At 39.8% G+C, this 23,087-nt stretch overlaps 1 protein-coding gene across 4 annotated transcripts; it reads left to right on the top strand.

Annotated features, from left to right (window-relative positions):
* Positions 1-17,876: 17,876 nt before the first annotated feature.
* LOC109212476 (protein FAR1-RELATED SEQUENCE 4) lies at positions 17,877-22,654 on the top strand. 4 transcript variants are annotated; one of them, XM_019376122.1, is made up of 5 exons: positions 17,877-18,001; positions 18,342-20,432; positions 20,537-20,590; positions 21,522-21,716; positions 21,805-22,654. In XM_019376122.1, the coding sequence occupies exons 2-4, from the start codon at positions 18,369-18,371 to the stop codon at positions 21,633-21,635; spliced, it is 2,232 nt and encodes a 743-aa protein (XP_019231667.1). In that variant the 5' UTR covers positions 17,877-18,001; positions 18,342-18,368; the 3' UTR covers positions 21,636-21,716; positions 21,805-22,654. The 4 variants fall into 4 exon arrangements, with proteins under 4 accessions (XP_019231667.1, XP_019231668.1, XP_019231665.1 ...); XM_019376123.1 differs by having other exon boundaries at positions 18,293-20,432; positions 21,811-22,654; XM_019376120.1 differs by having other exon boundaries at positions 18,293-20,432.
* Positions 22,655-23,087: the final 433 nt, after the last annotated feature.

Genomic DNA, 23,087 nt, shown 5'->3' with positions numbered 1-23,087 from the left:
GCCATATATATGCATAATTATATTATCTATACAGAAAATAATTTTTTATATTTTTATAATATTAAGCAATCATTTTAAATCATTTTCCGTGCACAAATGGCATTTTTATAATTTATTAATTATTTTTATAAATTATTTTAGTAATTTAAATGGGTATTTAAAACATAGCCATCTTCTAATTAGTTTTTCGGACCTAACCAGCCCAATTACCCTAACCCAAATACCTAATACACAAGCCCAATTCCCTTTTCACCAGCCCAATAGCTCCTGAGCCCAAACCAAACAACCCCTTATTAAAACCCGGTCGATAACCATTTTATACGACCCGCCTCGTTTACCTTTAATTCCAGCCGTTGATCAAGATCAACGACTCTCGTTCACCCTTCCCTTTTGATTAACCACTCCTAACCCTAATCCCCTCATTTCTCTACCATCCGCCGCCTTCAAACTCTCTCGTCTCTCACCTCTTCTCCTCTCAAAACCCTAGCGTCGTAACCCTGATTCCCCCTTCGATTCCAACTAGATATGGAATCAATCAGAGATTCCCTTACCTTATTGAGCTTATCTCGCCCCTTGCTACTCGATTATGGTATTATTTAGTAATTTCCCTGACATGGAAAGTTAATCTCCCTATTTTCGGACCAAATCTGGTGCGAATCTTTCCCCTTCCTTCATCTATGTTCATTCCTTATCTTTTTGGGTGTAAATCTCCGAGATTTTCTTTAATTTCTGTTTACCCTAAGTCTGAGGTTTAGATCTTTCAAGATATGTTAAGATTTCGTTCTTATTTTGACAAAAATGTCATATATGTTTCCGCATGTCTATCTATGAATATTTTTTGTGATTTTTGTTAAAAGGTTTTCCGTCTAATTTTAATCACCCTAAAACTAGGGCCTAGATCTTTTCAGATCTATTAGGGTTCCTTAATTTTTGAGTATTTTCTCTTTAATGTTTTCGTGTATCTATGTTATTCCTCTAGTTGTTTTTGACTAATTTACTTACCTTAAAATTAGGGTTTCAGATCTTTTTCTAGTCTGATTCTTTGTTTTTCTTTGAATAATCTTCCGTCCACGTTCATTGTATGCATTATGTACCTTATTGTACTGTCGATTTTGTGGTTTACTTGAAACTAGAGTTTGAACTTTTACTAATTCTTCGCGCTCTTTCCTTTCTTGTATGGGAATGATATTTTCCCTATTATGTTCATTCTACCATGTTTTCTTTATTTCTTTACCTTATTTGTCCTTGAGACTATTTGTTAATTGATATTTTCCTTATTCTCAGTGTTACTCGCCTGATTACACGCTACTATGCCATGTTAATTGACTGAACCCTGTACTATCTGTCCTTAAACCAGAGTTCAATTGATTCTGGGATTATTTTCTTCCCTTGTTTATGTGTGTTTGATTGCTTCCCTTATTTTTTCACTTAGTTGAACACTATTTAAACCCTTCTCCCCTTTCCCCTTAGGACAAGTCTCGAACTCTCCTATTCTCACTACTAAAACTTAAGTTCTCTCTCTTGTTCCTGTTCTGGATTCTGCACTAAGTAGCTGTTATTTGGCCGGCTGAAAGCCAAGGCAAATTATTCTGGAACTTAATTGTTACTGCATATTTACTTTCTTTCTTCTCAACTGGCATGCCCTAACCTTTGCAATTTCCTTCTCTACGCTTTGTTTGATTAACCTGTTTTAATTCCTAGCATGATTCTGTCCTCTATCTGGTAACTTGATAATACTGTTAACTTAAGACTAAGGCATTTAGAATAACAGGAATCCTCTCATAAGTTAGTTTAAGGTTTGATTTGTTTGTCAGCTTTATACCTGTTCTGAACTATGAGCATGTAACCAAATATTTTTGTGCTTAATTCATATGTCGTGTCTGTTTAATTCAAGTGTTTCTGTCTCTGTGTTTAAGCCATGATTGTTTTGATACAAGCATGAGCATCTAGCTTAATTAGATGTCACCATGTTTAAATTGTATGCTGAACCTAAACCTTGTTTGTTTCTTGGAGCAATTCTGCCTGCAACTCTGTACTCTGAACTTTCTCTCTTCTGAAAATTGAACTATTTCAAAACCTGCCCCCTTACCCTTTGTGCACCGATTTTCCAAACTCCTACTCTTAGTCATTTAGGTTCTCACAGCACTGTCCAGGGTCCTTGAGACTCCTTTGAACTCTGACACATTGGGGCTGGTTTTCCCAAGCTTTTATGAACTCTATGCTGAATGTGTGGTTCTAGTGTGAGCATTGTCCGGGGTCCCTGAGGCTCTTTGGGAACTTTGACACACTGGAAGCCTAGTTTAATGTGTTGTGAATGGATCACTGCTATGCTTCAGAGCTGTTGTCTTTGAGGGCCTGATTCCCAGGTTTAGATTGGGCCTATGAAGACTCCCTATAGTGTAATCGTTACTATTATATAATTCATTTATTTTGGGTTGTAATAATCTCTATAATAATAGATTTGGGGTTAATTAGTAAAAGCTGGGGGGTCTATTCTTGTATCTTTTGTTAAAATTGGGTAGAAATCCTGCCTATAGGACTTAACTATGCTGATTGAATTATGTGGATATTGTACTGTGTTATACTAGAAACCCTGCTTATAGGACTTCACGTTTGATTCTGCATTAGAAATCATGTTCATAGGTTCTACACATATTTTCAACTCAATGTGCATTAGTGACCATGCCTATAAGACCTTGTTTGTTTGAGTCAATTATACTTCCTGGCAATCTGTTAATTTCCGTCGAAATACGATTCATAGATATCATGCCTATAGGGTGAAATCAGTCCTGAAACTTAGAAATCATACCTATAGGTCTGTCATTGACAAACTCGTAGAAATCATGCTTATAGGATCTTGTTAGTCTATTCTGAATTCATGCGCTCTTGTAAATCACTTAGGCAACGTATCCACAAGACTCACTAATGATTCTGGGTTTAAAACTATATTATACTACTGCCTGAAAGCCCAGATCCAAGCTGGATAAAATCAGTAGGCAAACGAATAGGTCTTGATGCTAGCCTTAATAAAACTGCCTTTATACCTCGTTTTCTCGCATAGATATCCTGCCTATAGGATTTTCTAAATTAATACGTTTGTTGGTCCAATTGCGTGCTTTGTTGCTTATGTGTTGAGGTTAATATGAGCCTATACTTGCTCTTTATCTGAAAGTCCTATTTGCTTTTGTGTGTTGCCTAGATTTCACATTTTTAAGTAACATAGGTTGGTCTATAACCATCCCAAATAGAGGTTCTAATACCTCCAGGACCATAGGTAAGGGACGGGTAGTGCACGCGTAGGGTACGGTTTAGAATCAATTAGTGCGCTTAAGTAACAACTTGAAGATAGTGATTGGGTAGTAAAGGAAATGATAGCCCATGCGCTAATGCTATGAGTAAAACCCCCGACTTGAGGGAGTTGCAAGCATTGCATGGAATGATCCTATCGGCTAAAAAACTTAGGACCCCCTATACTCCTGTTTGAAATAAACTGAATGTTGTATTTGTCCAAATTGTTTTCTTCCCCTTTGAGGCTAATTCGCTTAATTTAAGCTCGGCCGGGACCTACTGTTGTGGACATCGAGGGGTGCCTAACACCTTCCCCGCAAGGTAATTTCGAGTCCTTACTCGATCTCTGGTGATGTAGATCGGTTATTTGAGTTAATTGCTCTGGGTGCCCTAACGCACCTTAAATCTATTATGTGGCGGCTCTTTCAAGTCCAATTCCCTACCCCCACGGAAAGAAGTTGTCCCAAAAATGTCAAAACTGGATTTCGCGAGAAAAAGGGAGCGCGACACCGGTGCCGAGGAAGACACCGTCATCGGATATTATTGGGTCCTCATCGAGCCCGAAACTAGTGGACCGGTTCCAGGCCCCTAGTGTTAACCCTGATCGTAGGCGTACCATGGTGCTTACTGTCCCGGAGGATGCCCGGGTATTCTCTCCTCCCGTGGGGATTGCTAGCTACTTGAAATGCTTGGTGACCGAAGAGGACCAAGCCGCGATGGTTGCGGCGGGAGTTGCCTGCCTATTCAACGAGGCCGAACATGCTCTGAATCGGGTAACTTCGAGGGCCATTCCATTATCTTTTTTCTAAACTTTAAGTTGTGGTTAACTCTAACATTTTCTTTCTTATTCATAGGCTTCAGTGTTGCATCACAAGGCCTTCCTTTGAATCCGGGAGGAGCGCAAGGCTGACGTTCGGGACCTCACTGAGAAAAGCGATACGTACAAGCTTCTCAGTGAGAAGCTTTATGGAGATTTGCTAACGGCTCGAGATGAGCATGCTGAGATGGCTGAGCAGGTATTCCGAGTGCTTCACGATAGTGAAGATGAGTTGGAGATAACAACTAACAATTCAATTCTGCAGGTCCGATAGAGGCTCGAATAGATGGACCTTCAGAGACAAATAGATGCAATAGGAGCCGAAGTTGAAAAGTTCAAGGGGTGTATGGACATCCTAGATTCACAAAAGTAGGTCGTCCAAGCAAAGCCGGAGTCGGCCGAGTCTCAGCTTCGCGCTGCAAGGGAGAAAACCTCGGCGCAGGCCACGAAAATTGAGGAGCTACAGTAATGACTGGATTCGGCCATCTCAGATAAGGCGAATTTGGCCAATGAACTTGAGAGGGCCAAATCTGAGGTGGCCAAGGCCAACACTAAAGCTGATGCTAAGGTGGCCCATTTTAAGGTCGACGTCGAGGACATTCAGGCGAAGGCTAGGAGTATGGTGGATCATGTGAAATGAAAAGCTCGAAGGGAAGCCCTCGAGGAAGTTCAAGCTCGGGGTTTCGATATTGTGGCCGAACTCAAGACTACTAAAGTAGAGGAGACCAGAGCCTGGAAGCTGGCCTTTCTTGAGGAAGACTCCGAGAGCCTAAACGGATCCGAAGATGGGGAAGATCCCGATAATGGAGATGTTGCCTCTGACGAAGAACAGGCTACTTAAGCTTTTAAATAGTTTTTGTATTTCTGTTGAGGCTGTTTTGGCCTTTGTAAAGAACTTCCATCGGGCCGTGTTGCCCTTGTAAAAAGTTTTTGATGAATATACAAAACTTTTTCCCTTTCATGTCTTCTGAGTCTGTTGTCTTTTCGTTGATTTATACAAAAATCAGAGCGCCTTAGCATAAAATTATGATATTGTATTCGAAGGTCCAAGGTTGGGATGGTAAGGACCGATAGTAAGTACTGCCCTCGACCGTTTTTGATGAGTAATTCCTGGGCGAATGTTCGAACTCGATTTAAGGTAGCCCTTAGGCTTAATACGTAGTCCCAGATTCAGGGTAATAATTTGATCTTGAATCGAAGCGGCCCTCGGGCTTGATAGATAGTCCCCGAGTGAGGATTTGCTCGAACTCGATTTAAGATAGCCCCTTAGGCTTTATGGTCAAGTGAGGACTTGCTCGATCTCGAAATAAGGCGGCCCTTAGGCTTTCTAATCGAGTGAGAATGATCTATCGAATTTGAAGTATAAGTAGTCCTTAGGCCTTTATATTTTTGCTCTCTTTTGTGTCTTTTTCGAGGCCATTTTGGCCGTTGTAACTTTTGTATTTGGCCGATCTGGCCTTTGTAAAAAGATCATTTATGTATATATATAAGGCTTTCTACCCTTTTCGGCTCTCAAATTTTTTCCTTTGCTTTATCATTCGTATTTACAAAGGTTGGAATTCCTTAGCATGAAATAATAAGGTCGTGTTCGAGGGTTCGAGCAAAACCCTGCCTTTATTGCCTTTCTGGGTTAAGGCCTTATCGGGGTTCGAAGTTACCGAAGTTTTCTCCCGAAAATATTAAGTTTGAGATTCTACCGAGGGTAGCCTTTAGAACCGGTTGTGAAAGAATTTTTTCTTTTTTTGAAGGCCTATCTTTGTTACAAATTTCGGACGTCTCTGAACCGTGTTAAACTGGCCGTAACCTTTTAGTTCGGGTGTAGCCCAGTGAGCTTGCTTAACACAACAGTCCCCGAGTGGGTATGGTCGTCGCCTTTAAAATCCGAGGGTTGCTTGATAGGTCTTATATCCCCGATATTTTGATAGCTCGATCTATTTTGAAGTTAGTTTTCGAACGACAATCCCCGAGTAAGGGAGTGACTGTCCAAATTTTAATTATAATCGGCCCTTGAGCCTATATTCTTAGAAGATCGAAAGTACCATATTGAAAGTGGAAATTTTCCAAGACATAAGATAGTTGCAAGGAAAGTACTTCTCTCTATTCTTGTCAAAAATAGTCATACATGCGTACATGTTTTATGTCAGAGCTCGAGCAATCTACGTGGGCACGGTTCATTTTGACCGTTTGTCCCTTATAGTAAATCCTACCTATCGAGACCTTTCCATTTCGAAATAATTTCCTTGATAGAACAATTCGATATCCGAGGGTAATCCCCCCCCCCCCCCCCAAGTATTCAAAGTTGATTATAGAGAAATCTCGTATACCGTAAACACAATTTTTGATACCGATTAGTAGTCGGCTTTGATTCTAAGTTAGCACGATCAATTGTTGCCTCATTGAAAACCTCGTCGAAAAACCCATTTGGGACAAAAATGGTCTAAGAAAAAAAGAGTGCAACACGTGCTTTCAGGCCTAAAGACTTCATGTCTATAAATCCATCGTCGTCTCTTGTTAACCACCTACAAGTGTTAGTTTAAAACAAAAGGAAATAGAAAAGGGTCGTACCTTAACGGTAATATCGTTTTAGGTGAGATACGTTCCAATTGCTCTGTAGTTGTTCCCCATTCATTGTTCTGAGCTTGTAGGGTCCCTTTCCGGTGACTTTGAGAATCTAGTATGGTCTCAGTTCGGTTCCCTTCGTTTAGATTTCGAGTTTTGAGGGTGACTTTCCTTAGTACCAAGTCCCCGATGCTAAAATATCGAAGATTGGATCTTCGATTGTAGTATCTCTCGATCCGTTGTTTTTGGGTGGCCAATCGGACGAGAGCGGCTTCACGTCTTTCATCTAATAATCCTAGGCTCGTATCCATAGCCTCGTTATTTGACTATTCTGTCGCATATCAGAATCTAATGCTTGGTTTTCCGACCTCGACTAGTATCAGAGCTTCGGCGCTATAAACTAATGAGAATGGGGTAGCCCCGGTACTAGACTTCGATGTTGTACAGTATGCCCAAAGAACCTCGGGTAGAATTTCCTTCCACTTTCCTTTTGCGTCGGTTAGCCTCTTCTTAAGGTTCTAGATGATGGTTTTGTTGGTCGATTCGGCCTGTCCATTTCCGCTGGGATGATAAGGTGTTAATGGGATTCTTTTGATCTTGTGATCCTCGAGAAATTTAGTCACCTTGCTGCCGATGAATTGTTTTCCATTATCGCATACAATTTTGGAAGTCCCGAATCGACATAAGATGTGATCCCAAATGAAGTCGATGACTTCCTTCCCCCTGACTTTCTCGAAAGCCTATGCTCCAGCCCACTTGGAGAAACAATCAGTCATAAATAAAATAAACTGAGCTTTACCTGAGGCCCATGGAAGATGGCCAACGATGTTCATTCCCCACTTCATGAATGGCCATGGGGACAAGACCGAATGGAGTAGCTCCCCGGGTTGATGAATCAATGGTGCATGTCTTTGGCACTTGTCGCATTTTCGAACAAACTCTTTCGCATCTTTCTCTATATCAACCCAGTAGTATTCGGCTCTGATTACTTTGTGGACCAATGATTCGGCACCGGAATGATTTCCGCAAGTGCCCTCGTGAACTTCCTTTAGAACATATTCGGTATCTCCTGGACCCAAACATATTGCTAATGGACCATCGAACATCAACAAGGTCCCATCTTCGGACAAGGTGAATCGTGTTGCCTTTGTGCGCAGGGCTCTCGATTATTTTGAGTCCGAGGGAAGCTTTCCGTTCTTCAAATGCTCTATGTATTTGTTTCTCTAATCCCAGGTCAAACTTGTGGAGGTTACCTCAGCGTCGCCTTCCTCGACCACTACCTCATGAGTTGCACGACAACCCCCGAATTGAGTTTGTTATCTTCTACCGATGGCCCTAGGTTTGCGAGGGCATCGACTTCGTTGTCTTGATCTCGAGGCACATGTTGCAAAGTCCATTCCTTGAATCGATGTAGAGTTACTTGTAGCTTATCCAGGTATCTTTGCATTCGTTCCTCTCGGACTTCAAAGGTTCCGTTAACCTGATTCACAAAGAGGAGGGAGTCACATTTGGCTTCAATCACCTCCGCTCCCAAGCCTTTGGCTAGTTTGAGACCTGCAACCATGGCCTCATATTGGGCCTCATTTTTAGTCAATTTTATAGTTCTAATAGATTGTCTAACCACGTTACCTATGGGCGATTTTAACATGATGCCGAGCCTGGACCCTTTTACGTTCGAAACACCATCGTAAAGAGGCTCCAGATTACCGAGGATGTACCTGGGATGACTAATAGTTCCCTTTCGACCTCGGCTACTAGGGCTGGCGTGAATTCAGCCACGAAGTCTGGCAAGACTTGAGACTTGATGGTTGTTCGAGGCCGATACTCAATATCGTATCCGCTGATTTCTACGGCCCATTTGGCCAATCGTCCCGAAAGTTCGGGCTTATGCAAAATGTTTCGAAAAAGAAAAGTTGTTAGAACACATTTGGGATGACATTGAAAGTATGGTTTTAGCTTCCTAGAGGCGCTTATCAAAGTGAGCGCTAATTTCTAGATGGGGATACCTAGTTTCGGCCTTACCAAAGGTCCGACTTACATAATAAATAGGGAATTGCGTACCTTGTTCTTCTCGGACCAGGACTCCACTTACCGCTATCTCTGATACTGCCAGATACAAGTAAAGTTGTTAATCTGCCCTCGGTGTGTGAAGCAGCGGCGGGCTCGATAAGTACCGTTTAAGCTCCTCCAAGGCTTGTTGGCATTCCGGGGTACGTGTGATGTTATTCTTTTTCTTCAGCAACGAAAAGAATCGATGGCTCTTATGGGAGGACCTCGAGATGAATCACCCCAGCGCGGCTATGCGCCCGTTAACCTCTACACGCCCTTTATGTTGTCGGCTACCATGATGTCCTCGATAGCTTTGATTTTTTCGGGGTTGATCTCGATTCCTCGATTGGATACCATGAAGCCGAGAAATTTGCTAGAGCTGACCCCGAACACGCATTTTCTGGGTTGAGCTTCATGTTTTATTTCTTCAGTATACCGAAAACTTACTGCAAACCTCAAATGGTCCTCTGCTCGTAGGGACTTAAATAGCATGTCATCAATATAAACTTCCATAGATTTCTCTACTTGTTCTTCGAACATTCAATTTACTAGGCATTGATAAGTTGCACCAGCATGTTTTAATCCGAATGGCATTATATTATAGTAGTAGGTCTCACACTTAGTGATGAACGAGGCCTTTTCCTGGTCTTCCGGGTTCATCTGTATTTGGTTTTACCCGAAATAGGCATCGAAAAAACTAAGGATCTCGTGGACGACTGTGGCATCGTTCGTGCAATCGATATTAGGCAAAGGAAAAGAATCCTTGGGGCATGCTTTATTTAGTTCTTTGTAATCTACACACATTCTAAGTTTGTTCCCCTTCTTAGGGACTACTACTACGTCCGCCAACCATTCGGGATATTTTACCTCCCGGATGGACCCTATTTTGAGAAGTTTGGTTACCTCGTCTTTGATGAAAGCGTGTTTGACCAAGGATTGGGTTCTTCTTTTTTTGCTTCACCGAATGGAACTTCGGGTGCACGCTTAGTTTATGGGTGGTGATTTCCAGTGAGATCCCTGTCATATCAAGATGGGACCAAGAAAAGCAATCCATGTTAGCCCCGTGCCCAGGTATACATTTCGTTCGGGCTGGTGTTCGGTCAGTATGATTTGTTCCACCTCTTCGACCGTTGACTTGGTGGCGTCGGAATCATCGAGGACTATGAAAGATCGAGGAACCCCATAGTCATCATCCTCGTCAGTCCCCTGCTTATCTGATTGGGTCAAGGCCGGTGTCCGTGGTTGCTATTTTGACTTCATGTTTTCCTTTCAAATTTGACCCCTTCGTTGATGAGAGTTCCGATATCGGTATCACTTCGTCGATGGCAAACATTTCCTTGGCGGTGGGTTGCTCCCCGTAGAATATTTGGACTCCCTCTGCCGTCGGGAACTTAAGAACCCGATGAAGGGTCGAGGACACTGTTTGCAATAACTTTGTGCAGGAAAATAAAACTTCAATCATAAACAACAATAAAGAAAATAGAATTTTATTGATAAACATTGCAGGTTACAACTCTATTTATCTCTTGATTCTTCCCTACGATTTGTTCTACGTTATTCAAGGGCCTTAGTAGCGTATTTCTCGAACGTAGGACTTTGAGCAAGACATATTTGACTTGTCCTTGGTCTCTTAATGAATATTCCAAGAGTTTCGTGGAATTTTGGAGATCTCTTATTTGATCTCTTTGTGCATATTTCGAGAGTTTATGGAATTGCTGAGATCGTCTTTGAAGAACATATGTAGCCTTATTTATAGGCATAAAATTAGGGTTTGGGCAGAGTAGCCACCAAGTAACCCTAATAGACTCCTAATATTTCAAGAGTCGTCTTGAATTTAGGATTTATCTTGACCTGTTAAAATTTCAATGTCTACAAATGCCCCATGCTTCAAGGTTTGTCGAAGTGTAGGCTTACTGAAACTTGAAGACGAGACTTTAAGTACTAGAACATCACAACAGATAATCTTGAAACTTGTAGTTTTTGATTTGCAGAGGAAGAGATGAAGGGTAGAACTGGTCCCACTGGGCGTGCCAATTTTTTTGCAATAAATTTTCAACATACGAAAAATAAACTACAACCACAAAAGAATAATGTGATTTTATTGATAAACATTGCGGTTTACAACTATGTTTATCTCTTGATTCTTTCTCCAAATTGTTCTACGTGATTCGATGGCTGATCAGCGTATTCTCGAACATAGGATGATATGGACCTCTCTGATTATTTAATCTCCATGAAAGTCAATCATTGTATGGATATTCTTCTTGAAGTACTTGATTATCAAGAAGAACATCTATTGATCACGACATTATTTTATTCCTTGATCCCTTTGTGGATATCCCGAGAATTTATGGGATATTTTGAAACCCTCTTCAAGGGAATATGTATCCTTTTATATATGTGTGAGTTAGGGTTTAGGGTAAAGTAACCTCCAATAAACCCTGATAGATTCTTAGGATTTCAAGAGTCCTGTAGTATCTTGAATTTAGGATTTAGCTTGATCCTTTAAAATTTCGATGTCTACAAATGCCCCCTACTTAAGGGTTTGTCGGGATGTAGGCTTGCCGAAACTTGAAGACAAGACTTGAAGTACTCGACCATCGCAACAAATGATATTGAAACTTGGAGTTTTCAATTTACATTAGGAAGAGATGAAGGGCAGAATTGGTCCCACTGGGCGTGCCAATTTGTTTGCAATAAATTTGTGCAGAAAAATAAAAATGCAATCACAAACAACAATAAAGAAAGAAGAATTTTATTGATAAACTTTGCGGGTTACAATTTTGTTTATCCCTTGATTCTTCCCTCCGATTTGTTTTACGTGATTCGAGGGCCTTAGCACCGTATTTCTCAAATGTAGGACTTTGAGCAAGACACATTTGACTTGTCTTTGGTCTCTTAATATTCCAAGAGTTCTGTGGAATATCGGAGATCTCTTATTTGATCTCTTTGTGCATATTCCAAGAGTTTATGGAATTGCTGAGATCGTCTTTGAAGAACATATGTAGCCTTATTTTTTTCGATTTGCAGGAGGAAGAGATGAAGGGTAGGACTGGTCCCACTAGGCGTGCCAATTTGTTTGCAATAAATCTTTAACATACGAAAAATAAACTGCAACCACAAAAGAATAATGTGATTTTATTGATAAACATTGCAGGTACAGCTATGTTTATCCCTTGATTCTTCCTCCGAATTTGTTCTCCGTGATTCGAGGGCTGATCAGCGTATTCTCGAACATAGGATGATACAAACCTCTCTAATTATTTAATTTCCATGAAAGTTAATCATTGTATGGATATTCTTCTTGAAGTACTTTATTATCAAGAAAAACATCTACTGATCACGACATTATTTTATGCCTTGATCCCTTTGTGATATCCCGGGAATTTATGGGATATTTTGAAACCCTCTTCAAGGGAATATGTATCCCTTTATATAGGTGTGCGTTAGGGTTTAAGGTAGAGTAACCTCCAAGAAACCCTGATAGATTCCTAGGATTTCAAGAGTCCCGTAGTATCTTGAATTTAGGATTTAGCTTGATCCTTTAAAATTTCGATGTCAACAAATGCCCCCTACTTCAAAGTTTGTCGGGATGTAGGTTTGCCGAAACTTGAAGACAAAACTTGAAGTACTCGACCATCACAACAAATGATTTTGAAATTTGGAGTTTTCGATTTACATGAGGAACAGATGAAGGGCAGAACTGGTCCCACTAGGCGTGCCAATTTGTTTGCAATAAATTTGTGCAGAAAATAAAACTGCAATCACAAACAACAATAAAGAAAAAAGAATTTTATTGATAAACATTGCGGGTTACAACTCTATTTATCCCTTGATTCTTCCCTCCAATTTGTTCTACGTGATTCGAGGGCCTTAACGGCGTATTTCTCGAACGTAGGACTTTGAGCAAGACATAACTTGTCTTTGGTCTCTTAATGAATATTCCAAGATTTTCGTGGAATATCGGAGATCTCTTATTTGATCTCTTTGTGCATGTTCCGAGAGTTTATGGAATTGCTGAGATCGTCTTTGAATAACATATGTAGCCTTATTTATAGGCATGAATTAGGGTTTGGGTGGAGTAGCCACCAAGTAACTCTAATAGACTCCTAATATTTCAAGAGTCGTCTTGAATTTAGGATTTATCTTGACCAGTTAAAATTTCAGTGTCTACAAACACTGCCCTCATGTTGTGGATCCAAGGCCTCCCGAATAGGGCATTATACATCATATCGCCCTCGATCACATGGAATTTCATCTCTTGGATGGTCCTAGCCTCGTTCACTGGCGAAGTTATTTCGTCTATGGTGGTTTTACACGCCATGTTGAAGCCGTTTAACACTCGAGCTGCGGGCACTACCTGATCCTGCAGGCCGAGCTGTTCTACGACCCTCGATCGAATAATGTTGGCCGAGCTACCTGGATCAATTAAAACACGTTTAACTCGAGTCTTATTCATAAGTATAGATATTACTAGTGCGTCGTTATGGGGTTGCACGATCCCTTCTGCATCCTCGTCATTGAAAGACAAGGTTCCTTTTGGGACGTAATCCCGAGTTCGCTTCTCCCTTGTGATCGACACCTTGGTGCTCTTTAATACTGGTCCTTGAGGAATATTGACCCCTCCAACAATCATGTGAATCACGTGTAGTGGCTCTTCTTGCTCGTTCTGTCGGTTTGAATCTCTATTTTTGAAGTGATTCTTGGCCCAATCGCTTAAGAATTCTCAAAGGTGCCCTTCGTTGAACAACCAGGCTACTTCCTCCCTTAGCTGTCTACAATCTTCTGTTCTATGGCCATGGGTGCAATGATACTTGCACATCTGGTTGAGATTTCCCTGGGCTGGATCGGTCTGCAGAGGTCGAGGCCATCTAGTATCTTTGATACGTCTGATGGCTGATACGATGGCAGATGCATCAACATTGAAGTTATACTTTGATAGTCGCGGTACTTCTTTGGGCCCGACATCCCTATCGAAACCATTCTTGCTCATGAGCCCCCGAGAGCTCTGACCTCGATCGTTTCTCCTTTCACTTCGAATAGGGTCTGTTGCCTCTTCGGTCTCCATTGTATGGCTGGTAGCGATCCCTGCTCGAGTGTGGCTCCTTCAATGTCCCTTTTGACTCTGTCAGCGAGCCTGATAGGATGAACGGACCTGGAAGGAGTCGCCAGCTGATCGTCTTAGACCCTAATTTTTGATTGGTACCGATTATACACGTCGTCCCATGTAACAGCTGGATATTCGATCAAGCTCTGCTTTAGCTGTTGTGGAGCCACCGAGCTTCGTACGTTTAGTCTTTGGGTAAAGACCTGAACGTCCCAATCATCGGCGACCGATGGTAGATCCATACGTTCCATTTGAAACCGAGACACAAACTCTCTGAGCATCTCGTTATCTTTCTGCCTTACCTTGAAGAGGTCTGACTTCCTAGTCTCGACCTTTATAGCTCCGGCGTGTGGTTTAACGAAGGAATCTGCAAGCATAGCAAAAGAATCAATGGAATTGGGTGGCAAGTTATGGTACCATATCATCGCTCCCTTCGACAGGGTCTCCCCGAATTTCTTCAACAATACGGACTCGATCTTACCGTCCTCCAGATCATTCCACTTAATCGCATATGTGTAAAAAGTGACATGGTCGTTGGGGTCGGTCGTTCCATTATGCTTGGGAATTTCTGGCATGCAGAATTTCTTGGGAATTGGTTTAGGAGCCGTGCTCGGGGGGAAAGGATTTTGCACGAACTTCTTTGAATCCAAACCTTTCAAAATCGGTGGTGCCCCCAAAATTTGATCAACCCTGGAATTATAGGTTTCCACCTTTTTGTCATTTGCTTCAATTTTCTTCTCCCTTGATTCAACTCGCTTTGTTAGTTCCTCGAGCATCTTCATGATTGCGGAATCGGTCCCCGATTCTCCTCCGTTTGATCTCTTTGGCACCGATTCGGCCCTGCGAACAACTTCTCGGGATGGCTTGGGCTCGATCCTGCTTGGTGCATGGTTTTGGTTTTGGAATTGTGCTATTGCAACTTGTTGAGCCTGCAACATTTCAAATATCACTCGAAGGCTGATCCCGCCTTCCTCATCGCCTTGTGCGTTCTGACCGGCTGATTGAACGTCTCTGCGGACACTACTCTCAAGATCGATGGCCAAATTTGCATTAATGGCAACATGGGAACTGACATCAATTGGGTCTACGGCCGGGACTCCATCGAAGTCAACTGGAGGTACTTCGTTCCCTGGGGTGGCTATGCTGTTGTTTTTGCCATAGAGACCAAGTTCATTGTCTGTGTGTGTCGGTGCTGCTTGAGAGTTTGACATGTTGATCCTGGAATCAAAGATACTCACAAGAACAAGCATAAAACAGTGTGTGTTACGAAAAGATAGTACCAGACAATCACTATTATCCTTAGCCCACGGTGGGCGCCAAACTGTTTACCCTAAAAACGAATAACAATTGAATTTATACGTGGTTTTAAGGACACGTAATTTTACTTGGCACAAACAGAGAAAATATGTAAATCGATATTGAAATTGACTGCAACAGAAATAAAAGCAAATTGAAATAAACGTATAGCTTTGGCCCTCGAGCTAGGTCGCCCACGAACCAAGCGAATATGCTACTGGAAAATATGAACAGAGCAACATAATACTGAAAGCTCAAGAGAAAGGTAGTATACTGCTTTGTATTGCGTGAATATGATGCTTTTTACAGATGATCGGATCCCCTTTATATAGTAGGGGAGTCCTACCACAGTTACAATTCTAAATACAATAAGAAACCCCATGATTAACTAATTAATCGGCCTCTTCTTGATACGTGCCGAGATTTTCGCGTGATCCTCGTCCGATCACGTATATTTTGGCTTTCTGTTATTCGGCTCGGAAAGCTTCCCTCGATCTTGCTCGATCTCTATCCTGCTTGGCCTCGATCTTGGCCGATCTCGGTCTCGATCGATCTCTGGTGCACGAGATCAGCAATCTGTATATCAAAGTCCGATATAACATGGGGTCGAACCTTAGCCTGCCACGTTCCAGTCTCGATCAGTTATATGAAAAATGGCAAGCCCGATTTTGACCGTACACAATAAGTTTTGTCAATGTAAGTAACTTTACAAATACTCCCTCCGGTCCAAAATAAGTAATTTTTTTGGCCTTTTTCTTGTGGTCCAAAATAAGTAATTTTTCCAGATTTCAAGAATGAATTAATTATTTTTTTCCTACATTGTCCTTGGAGTAAATAGTGTTGGAATATGTGTTAGGAGTGTTTATGTGAGATAGTAAAGGTTAATATGGTCAATTCTATTGCTAATTAATGCTAAAAGGTGGATTTCTTAATCTGTGTGAAAACATCCAAAAAATTACTTATTTTGGACCGGAGGGAGTAATTTTTATGTCGCATAACTTATAAATTAGATAAATTTTTACGATCTCGCAAGACAAAGCCCAAGTATTTCTTAAAGGGATTTTTTCCTTCCTATACCATATATGAAAGTTTATTACCAAAAATGTGCATATTTTGTATATTACCTGCCCAGTCCACATTTTACCTACAAAATTTGTACCATTCGAAAATCAGGCATTAATGGATCAGAATATTCCTTAAAAACGCGCTAAAATTAACGAGAGATTTTTGGTGATAATTGATTCTACATTAAATTCAATCTTTAAAAAGGGAAAGGAGATTTCATATATGCGATTTTTTCTCTAGAACTATAATTCAAATTCTGAAAAAAAAACGAACAAATATTTAACTACTAACAACTACAAAAACTACGAAAATATTCAACTACTAACAGCTTCTAAGATTTACCAATTAAGTGGACATAAAGTGGAGAGTTCAAAGACAGATCATTGACAATAACTTAAAGAAGGGAGAAAAAAACAAAAATGAGAAGAAAAAAATAACAGCAATAGGTCTTCTTAGTTTTATGATATTATCTACAAATTTACTACATATATCTACAATTTGACTATAATTTCTTTATTTGGTGCAGGAAAAAAATATTTTAATATTCAGTGTCTCCGGATTGTAGATAAATTGTAGGCAAATTGTAGTTTACTTATAGTTTGTAGTTAATTTGTAGATAAATTGTAGATAAAATGTAGATATATTGTAGATACTATATTTTTAATATTGTAAATTTTTTTTCTTTGTGTTTGTTCTGAAAATGTAGGTGAGGGCTTCAACAGATCATATACATACTGTGTTGGATGGTGTGAAGCGGTACATTGTGTGTCTAGAAAACAAGAAATGTAGCTGTGGCCAATTCCAACTTGAAGAACTTTCATGTGCAAATTGTTTCCAGATTATAGTTATAATGTAGGTTAAATGTAGTTAATTTGTAGTTTTTGTAAAATTTTGCAGACAATTTGCAGATTAATTGTGGATGTCACATTTCTACAATTTGCTCTTCATCTACAAAATTTCTATAAAAAACTACAAATATTTACCTAGTTTTTTGGGTGATTATATTTTTTTCAAAGTTGAAGTGTTTGGCCAAGGTTTTAGAAGAAAAAAAAATATTTTTGAGGAGAAGCATAAGCAATTTTGGAACAGAAAAAATAGCTTTCCGAAAAATAATTAGAAATAGTTTTTAAAAGCCTGCCCAAATACTAATTGATGGTCAAAATGCTTTTCAAATTAATTAATTAAAAAATAATTATTTTTCACCTAAAGTATTTTTAATAAAATACTTTAAAAAAACTGATTTAGATCGACATGAGAAAGTAATTAAAAATCAATAACAAAATAAGCCAAATGAAAGTGCAAAACAGAAAAGAAGAAGAAAATAGATCAACGAAATCTGAGTCTTTGACTTTCTTCAATCCCGTTTCATTCTCTCCTCTGTTTGTCATCTCAAAGATTCAACTCAACTTTTTCCCTAAAACAAAGAACGTGAAGGGCTATGGGGATGAGGGGTTAGGAGAGAGAAAGTGATGATTAGTACTTAGTACTGTAAAATAACGGAAGTGCTTAATTTAAGGAGTATAAAATATCACATTAATTATAACTTTAATTAGATATGGTATATAAATGGTAATTTGGTATGCTAAATGTAATTAAGCGAAACCTTAAACATGTAGGGTAAAAAAGTTTCATAAGTGGGATAGAAATATAAAAATTCCTTTCTTAAAAGAGAAACAAAATTAAACAACGGCGCAAAAACATTTCTATTTGTGCGAAGCTCCCGAACTCTTTGCTTTGTGAATGTCCACGAATTCAATGGTCCATGGATTCGACAGTCGCGGGTCGGGCGGCCCCGTCTTGTTCTCCGGCGAAATTCACCCGTAAGTGCCATCTGTGTCTCTTCCGTTTCCCCTCTTCTTAGATTTCCCGACACAAAAACCCTAATCCCTTTTTCCAGTGAAATATTTTAAATCGTAAACTAAGGAATTTTGAATCCGGATGCAGGCTTCTTTCTGTCCAATGCTTATGAAGACTAAAATTCCTATTTTTAGACTAAATATCCTGTCTTTAGTTATTTTTTATCATTATAAGAATGTTATGTGCTTTCCACGTGACTATGTTCAGATTTTCTGAGTTTAAAACTGAATTGTATGTTATATTCTACAAGGTAGACTATATAATGTACGAAAATCTTAGCTGGAAGCAAATTTCTGAGTGAAGCTAGGTGCAAGTTGTGCTATATAAGCAATGGAATCAACTGTTGCTACGGAGAATAATAACCTGGAGCCTCGAGATGATATGGAATTTGATTCACATGATGCAGCCTATGAGTTCTATAAAGAATATGCAAAATCAGCGGGTTTTGGCACCGCCAAATTGAGTAGTCGTCGTTCTAGGGCATCCAAAGAGTTTATTGATGCAAAGTTTTCATGCATAAGATATGGAAACAAACAGCAGTCTGATGATGCAATCAACCCTAGGCCTTCTCCTAAGATAGGTTGTAAAGCTAGTATGCACGTGAAGAGAAGGTCGTCGAATGGGAAGTGGTATATTCATAGTTTCGTAAAAGAACATAACCATGAGCTTTTACCAGCTCAAGTGCACTTTTTCAGAAGCCACAGGAATGCTGATCCACTTAAGAATGACGCAAAAGTTCGAAGGAAAAAGATGTTGGCTTCTGTATCAAAACAGTACGGTGCATACCAATTCTCTGGTAATCTGGAAAATCTTTTCAGGAATCAACATGACAGAGGTCGAAGTTTGACTTTAGAAGAAGGAGGTGCGCAGGTCTTGCTTGAATTTCTTGTGCAAATGCAGGAAGAGAATCCAAAATTTTTCTATTCCGTGGACTTAAATGAGGAGCATCGATTGAGGAATGTTTTCTGGGTTGACGCCAAAGGCATGGATAATTATTCCAATTTTGGTGACGTGGTGTCATTTGATACTACATACTTCACAAACAAATACAAAATACCTTTGGTTCTCTTCATTGGAGCAAACCATCACATTCAACCCACCTTACTAGGTTGTGCACTAATTGCTGATGAGACAGTGCATACGTTCATATGGTTGATGCGGACATGGTGTCTGGCAATGGGTGGACGAGGTCCAAGAATTTTGTTGTCTGATCAAAACGACAACATCAAAGCAGCTGTTGGAGCAATCTTTCCGGACACCGGGCACTACTTTAGTCTGTGGAGTATATTGGAGAAGATCCCAAGGCATCTTGAATATCTCAGTCTGTGGCATGATACATTTATGGCAAAATTTACTAAGTGCATATATAGATCATGGACTGAAGAACAATTTGAACACAGATGGTGGAAGTTGATTGAAAAGTTCAATCTTAGAGAGTACGAGTGGGTTCAATCATTATATGAAAATCGCAAGCTTTGGGTGCCTGCTTTTATGAGGGATGTATCTTTTGCCAGTTTATCCACGGCTTCAAGATCCGAAAGCATGAACTCTTTCTTTGACAAATATATCCAGAGTGAAACGTCTCTTAGAGACTTTATTGGACAACATAAGCTAATCCTTGAAGACTGGTATGAAGAGGAAGCCAAAGCTAATTTTGATGCATGGCATGAGATGCCTGAGCTTAAGTCTCCCTCGCCCTTCGAAAAACAGATGTTGCTCATATATACTCATGAAATATTCAAGAAGTTCCAAGTTGAAGTATTAGGAGCCGCTGCATGCCATCTAAAAAAAGAATCAGAAGACGGCACATCTATAACATATGCTGTCAAAGATTTTGATGCAAATCAGGACTTCATGGTGGAGTGGGATGCGCCGAGGTCGGACATATACTGCTCATGCCATTCATTTGAGTACAAAGGTTACCTTTGTAGACATGCTATTGTGGTTCTTCAAATGTCTGGTGTCTTCAATATTCCGTCTAAGTATATATTGCAACGCTGGACCAATGCTGCCATGAGCAGGCATTCCATAAGTGAAAGACTGGAAGATGTGCAAGCTAAAGTCCGTCGCTACAATGATTTGTGCCGACGGGCAATAATATTGGGTGAAGAGGGATCACTGACTCAGGAAAGTTACAGCATCGCTGTTGGTGCCATTAAAGAAGCCTTAAAACAGTGTGCAACTGTTAATGTCACTTTTGAGGCTAATCTTAGATCAGGCAGTTGTGCTAACCTTGCTATCCAAGGTGTTAATGAAGTATGTCAAGGAAATAGTCTTGCAGCTAGAGAGCTAATGCCTTACAGTAGAGCGGCCCAGACAAGCAAGGGTTCTAAAAGAGCAGATCCTGGAAAAGAAAGGGAAAACAATGACAACACTTATAATAAAAAAGGAAAGGTTAGAAATTTTTATCTTACACGTCCTTTTCTTTATTTATTCTTCTCAACCACATGCTCACCCTGAGATGAGCTTCTCTTACAAGTGTTCTCCATTCATATCAGGTGACTTTGGAGCCAGAAATTCCTAACGGTGCACAAGGTGTCTTTCACCAAATGGTTTGTTATGCTAGCACCTTCTCTAATTTAATGAATAATCCTGCTTTTAAGTGAGTTCATATTGTGAACCTTCTGGGACAATTAGAAATTGGTGATGCAACCATAATTGTTTATTCGTTTCTGTAATCCGTCATTTTGGTTTTTTATTCACATCTTACACAAAAAATTGGTGACAGGAATTCTTTTACCAAAATTTCCTGACAGGAGCTCCTGGAAAAGTTTATTTTGAACATATATTTGATGCACCTAATAGTTGACAAGCTAGAAGGTACAACTAGAGGTTCTGTTTTAGGATGATAATGCCAAATTGATATTAATGTTGTCGTCTTGGCAGACATGATTTTTCTATCTTTGTGTGTACGTGTGGGGTACAGGTATCTGCTGGACAATGACTAAAATTTAACTAGAGGCTGTTGTAATCCACTGCAAAAAAAAGGTCTAGAATTAAATGGTAAGGGTGGAAGTTGGGAGATGAAGGTTATCTTATGCAGCAGACTGTTGACTAATTTGAACTTTAGATTTATGTTTTCAGAAAAAGCATGCATTTCTTTTCCAGGGTCCAATTGTCTTGTTGATTTGCAATCAAACATTTGTTGCCTGAATTCCTTTTCTGCTCATCATAGTGGCTGGAACTGCCCAGTGTTTGGTCAAGGCAGTTGGATAATAAGGTGCTGGCTCACTTGTTTCGTATTGCACCAACAGTGTCCCGTAACATGACATGAATGTAGTTCATAATGTGCATGACATTTGGTGGTTGTACTTGTAGAAACAGTTAGACTTCCTGCATAAAGTTTGTACCAGTAGGTGTACTTTTAGTCCTGGAAATAAGCAGGCTAAGTTTTGTTTTTTCTTCTTATTTTCACTTATGACCTACAGTCTCATTATGCTTTTTGCACGACATACATTGATATTTGAGTTTTTATTTATGTAGGATATGCCTGGTAGCCTGGATTATCCAACCTTGTACCCCAGATTAACAACACTGTTAAGAGGTGGTGACATTAACAAAAGAAGTGTGGAATTGCTCGGAGAGATGTTGGAGTAACAAAAATTTAGGGTCATATATCATGGATTGGTGGAGGAACAATTGGTGTTTTTTAATTGGGGTGTTCTCAAAGTGGAAAAGGTATTATATTGTTAAGAAAGATCTCACACTGTTTTCAGCTCCTAGACCATTTTAATAACCTGCTGCTGACTTCATCACTAATCATAAGATGCAGGATCGGAAGATTGAAGAAATGAGATGCTTAATGCATGTACGGGCATCTGCAATTACACAATTAAATATGTCAAATGTGAAAGTAACTAGCTCTAATAATCTCCAAGCCCCGAGATTCCCTGTTTTTTGGTGTTGCAGTGTGAAAGGCTCTGCAACTATGTGAAAATGGTAAGGAGGAAAGTGGTTGGGGGTGGGGGTGGGGGTGGGTTGTTATAATGTTAATGTTGCTTTGGAATTAGAATCTTCAGTCTTGTTGAGCTTATCAACTCATACTAGACCCAAGTTTGGCAAGGAAGGTCGGCTCGAGGTGTGTTTTTCTTCTTCAAGAAAACTGACCCACAGCTTCTTTGTCAGTAGTTTCAGATACATACTCCATGGACCGCTAGGCGATGTGTTTTGTGGGTTTAGCTTCCCCTCCCGTCCTATTGTCTATGTATAGTGAGGTCACTTAGTTGATTCCAACTAGTTTGGGATCGAGGCATAGATGGTGTTGTTCTTATTGGTTTGTTACAGTTTATGGCCAGGTGAAGGTTTCGACGAGGGAAGAATTCAAGTTAATATACATTGATAGTGTAAATTGGAAAGATTTCTTACTCTTATTGGCGGATTTTAACTTGTGATAGATACCATGTTAGGGGTAAAGGTTTGCGTACACGTTAACCTCCCCAAACTCCACCTGTGGGATTACATTTGGTTTGTTGTTGTTGTTGATAGATACAATGTTAATTTTCTTACCAGGTCACAATTAACCTGGTTGTATAAATATTGTTTATGTCGTTATTGTATGGAACTTAAACTCTTCTAAGAAAAAGAATGTTTAAAGCCAATTTGTAACATTACTCCTACTGACTAACTGAGAATGGAAGCCAAAAAGGCTTGTTCGGTACAAAAGAAAAAAGAGAAGGAAAAAGGAAACCACATGGGGTTGTCAGTTAGAGAAATCTAAAGAGTTTTTATTTGATGGATTAATTCAAACAGGGTGAGGTATTCTGTTTCTTTCTTAATTTGTTCAATGTTCATTCAGTATATATGTTAAATTATTGAGATCTGAACCTGAATTAGGTTATTGGATGGGCTGTCACTGTTAACTGATCAAATTGTTTGGTGATTTTGTTGATAAAAAAAGGAAGAAATCTGAAATATCTTTTTATAAAGAAGCATCAACTGCTCCGATTATCCTAAAACATTAGCAGTAGTTATGAAAATCGTTATCAAGTGAATAAAATGCTCTTTTTTGAGATAGCACGTTCCTAGATGCCCAGAAATGTTAGCTATACT

This window comes from Nicotiana attenuata, unplaced genomic scaffold, assembly GCF_001879085.1.
Source record: "Nicotiana attenuata strain UT unplaced genomic scaffold, NIATTr2, whole genome shotgun sequence".
In the NCBI taxonomy this organism is placed as follows: domain Eukaryota; kingdom Viridiplantae; phylum Streptophyta; class Magnoliopsida; order Solanales; family Solanaceae; genus Nicotiana; species Nicotiana attenuata.
The sequence above is the reverse complement of the archived record's forward strand: the minus strand, read 5'-3'. Positions and strand labels throughout refer to the sequence as shown.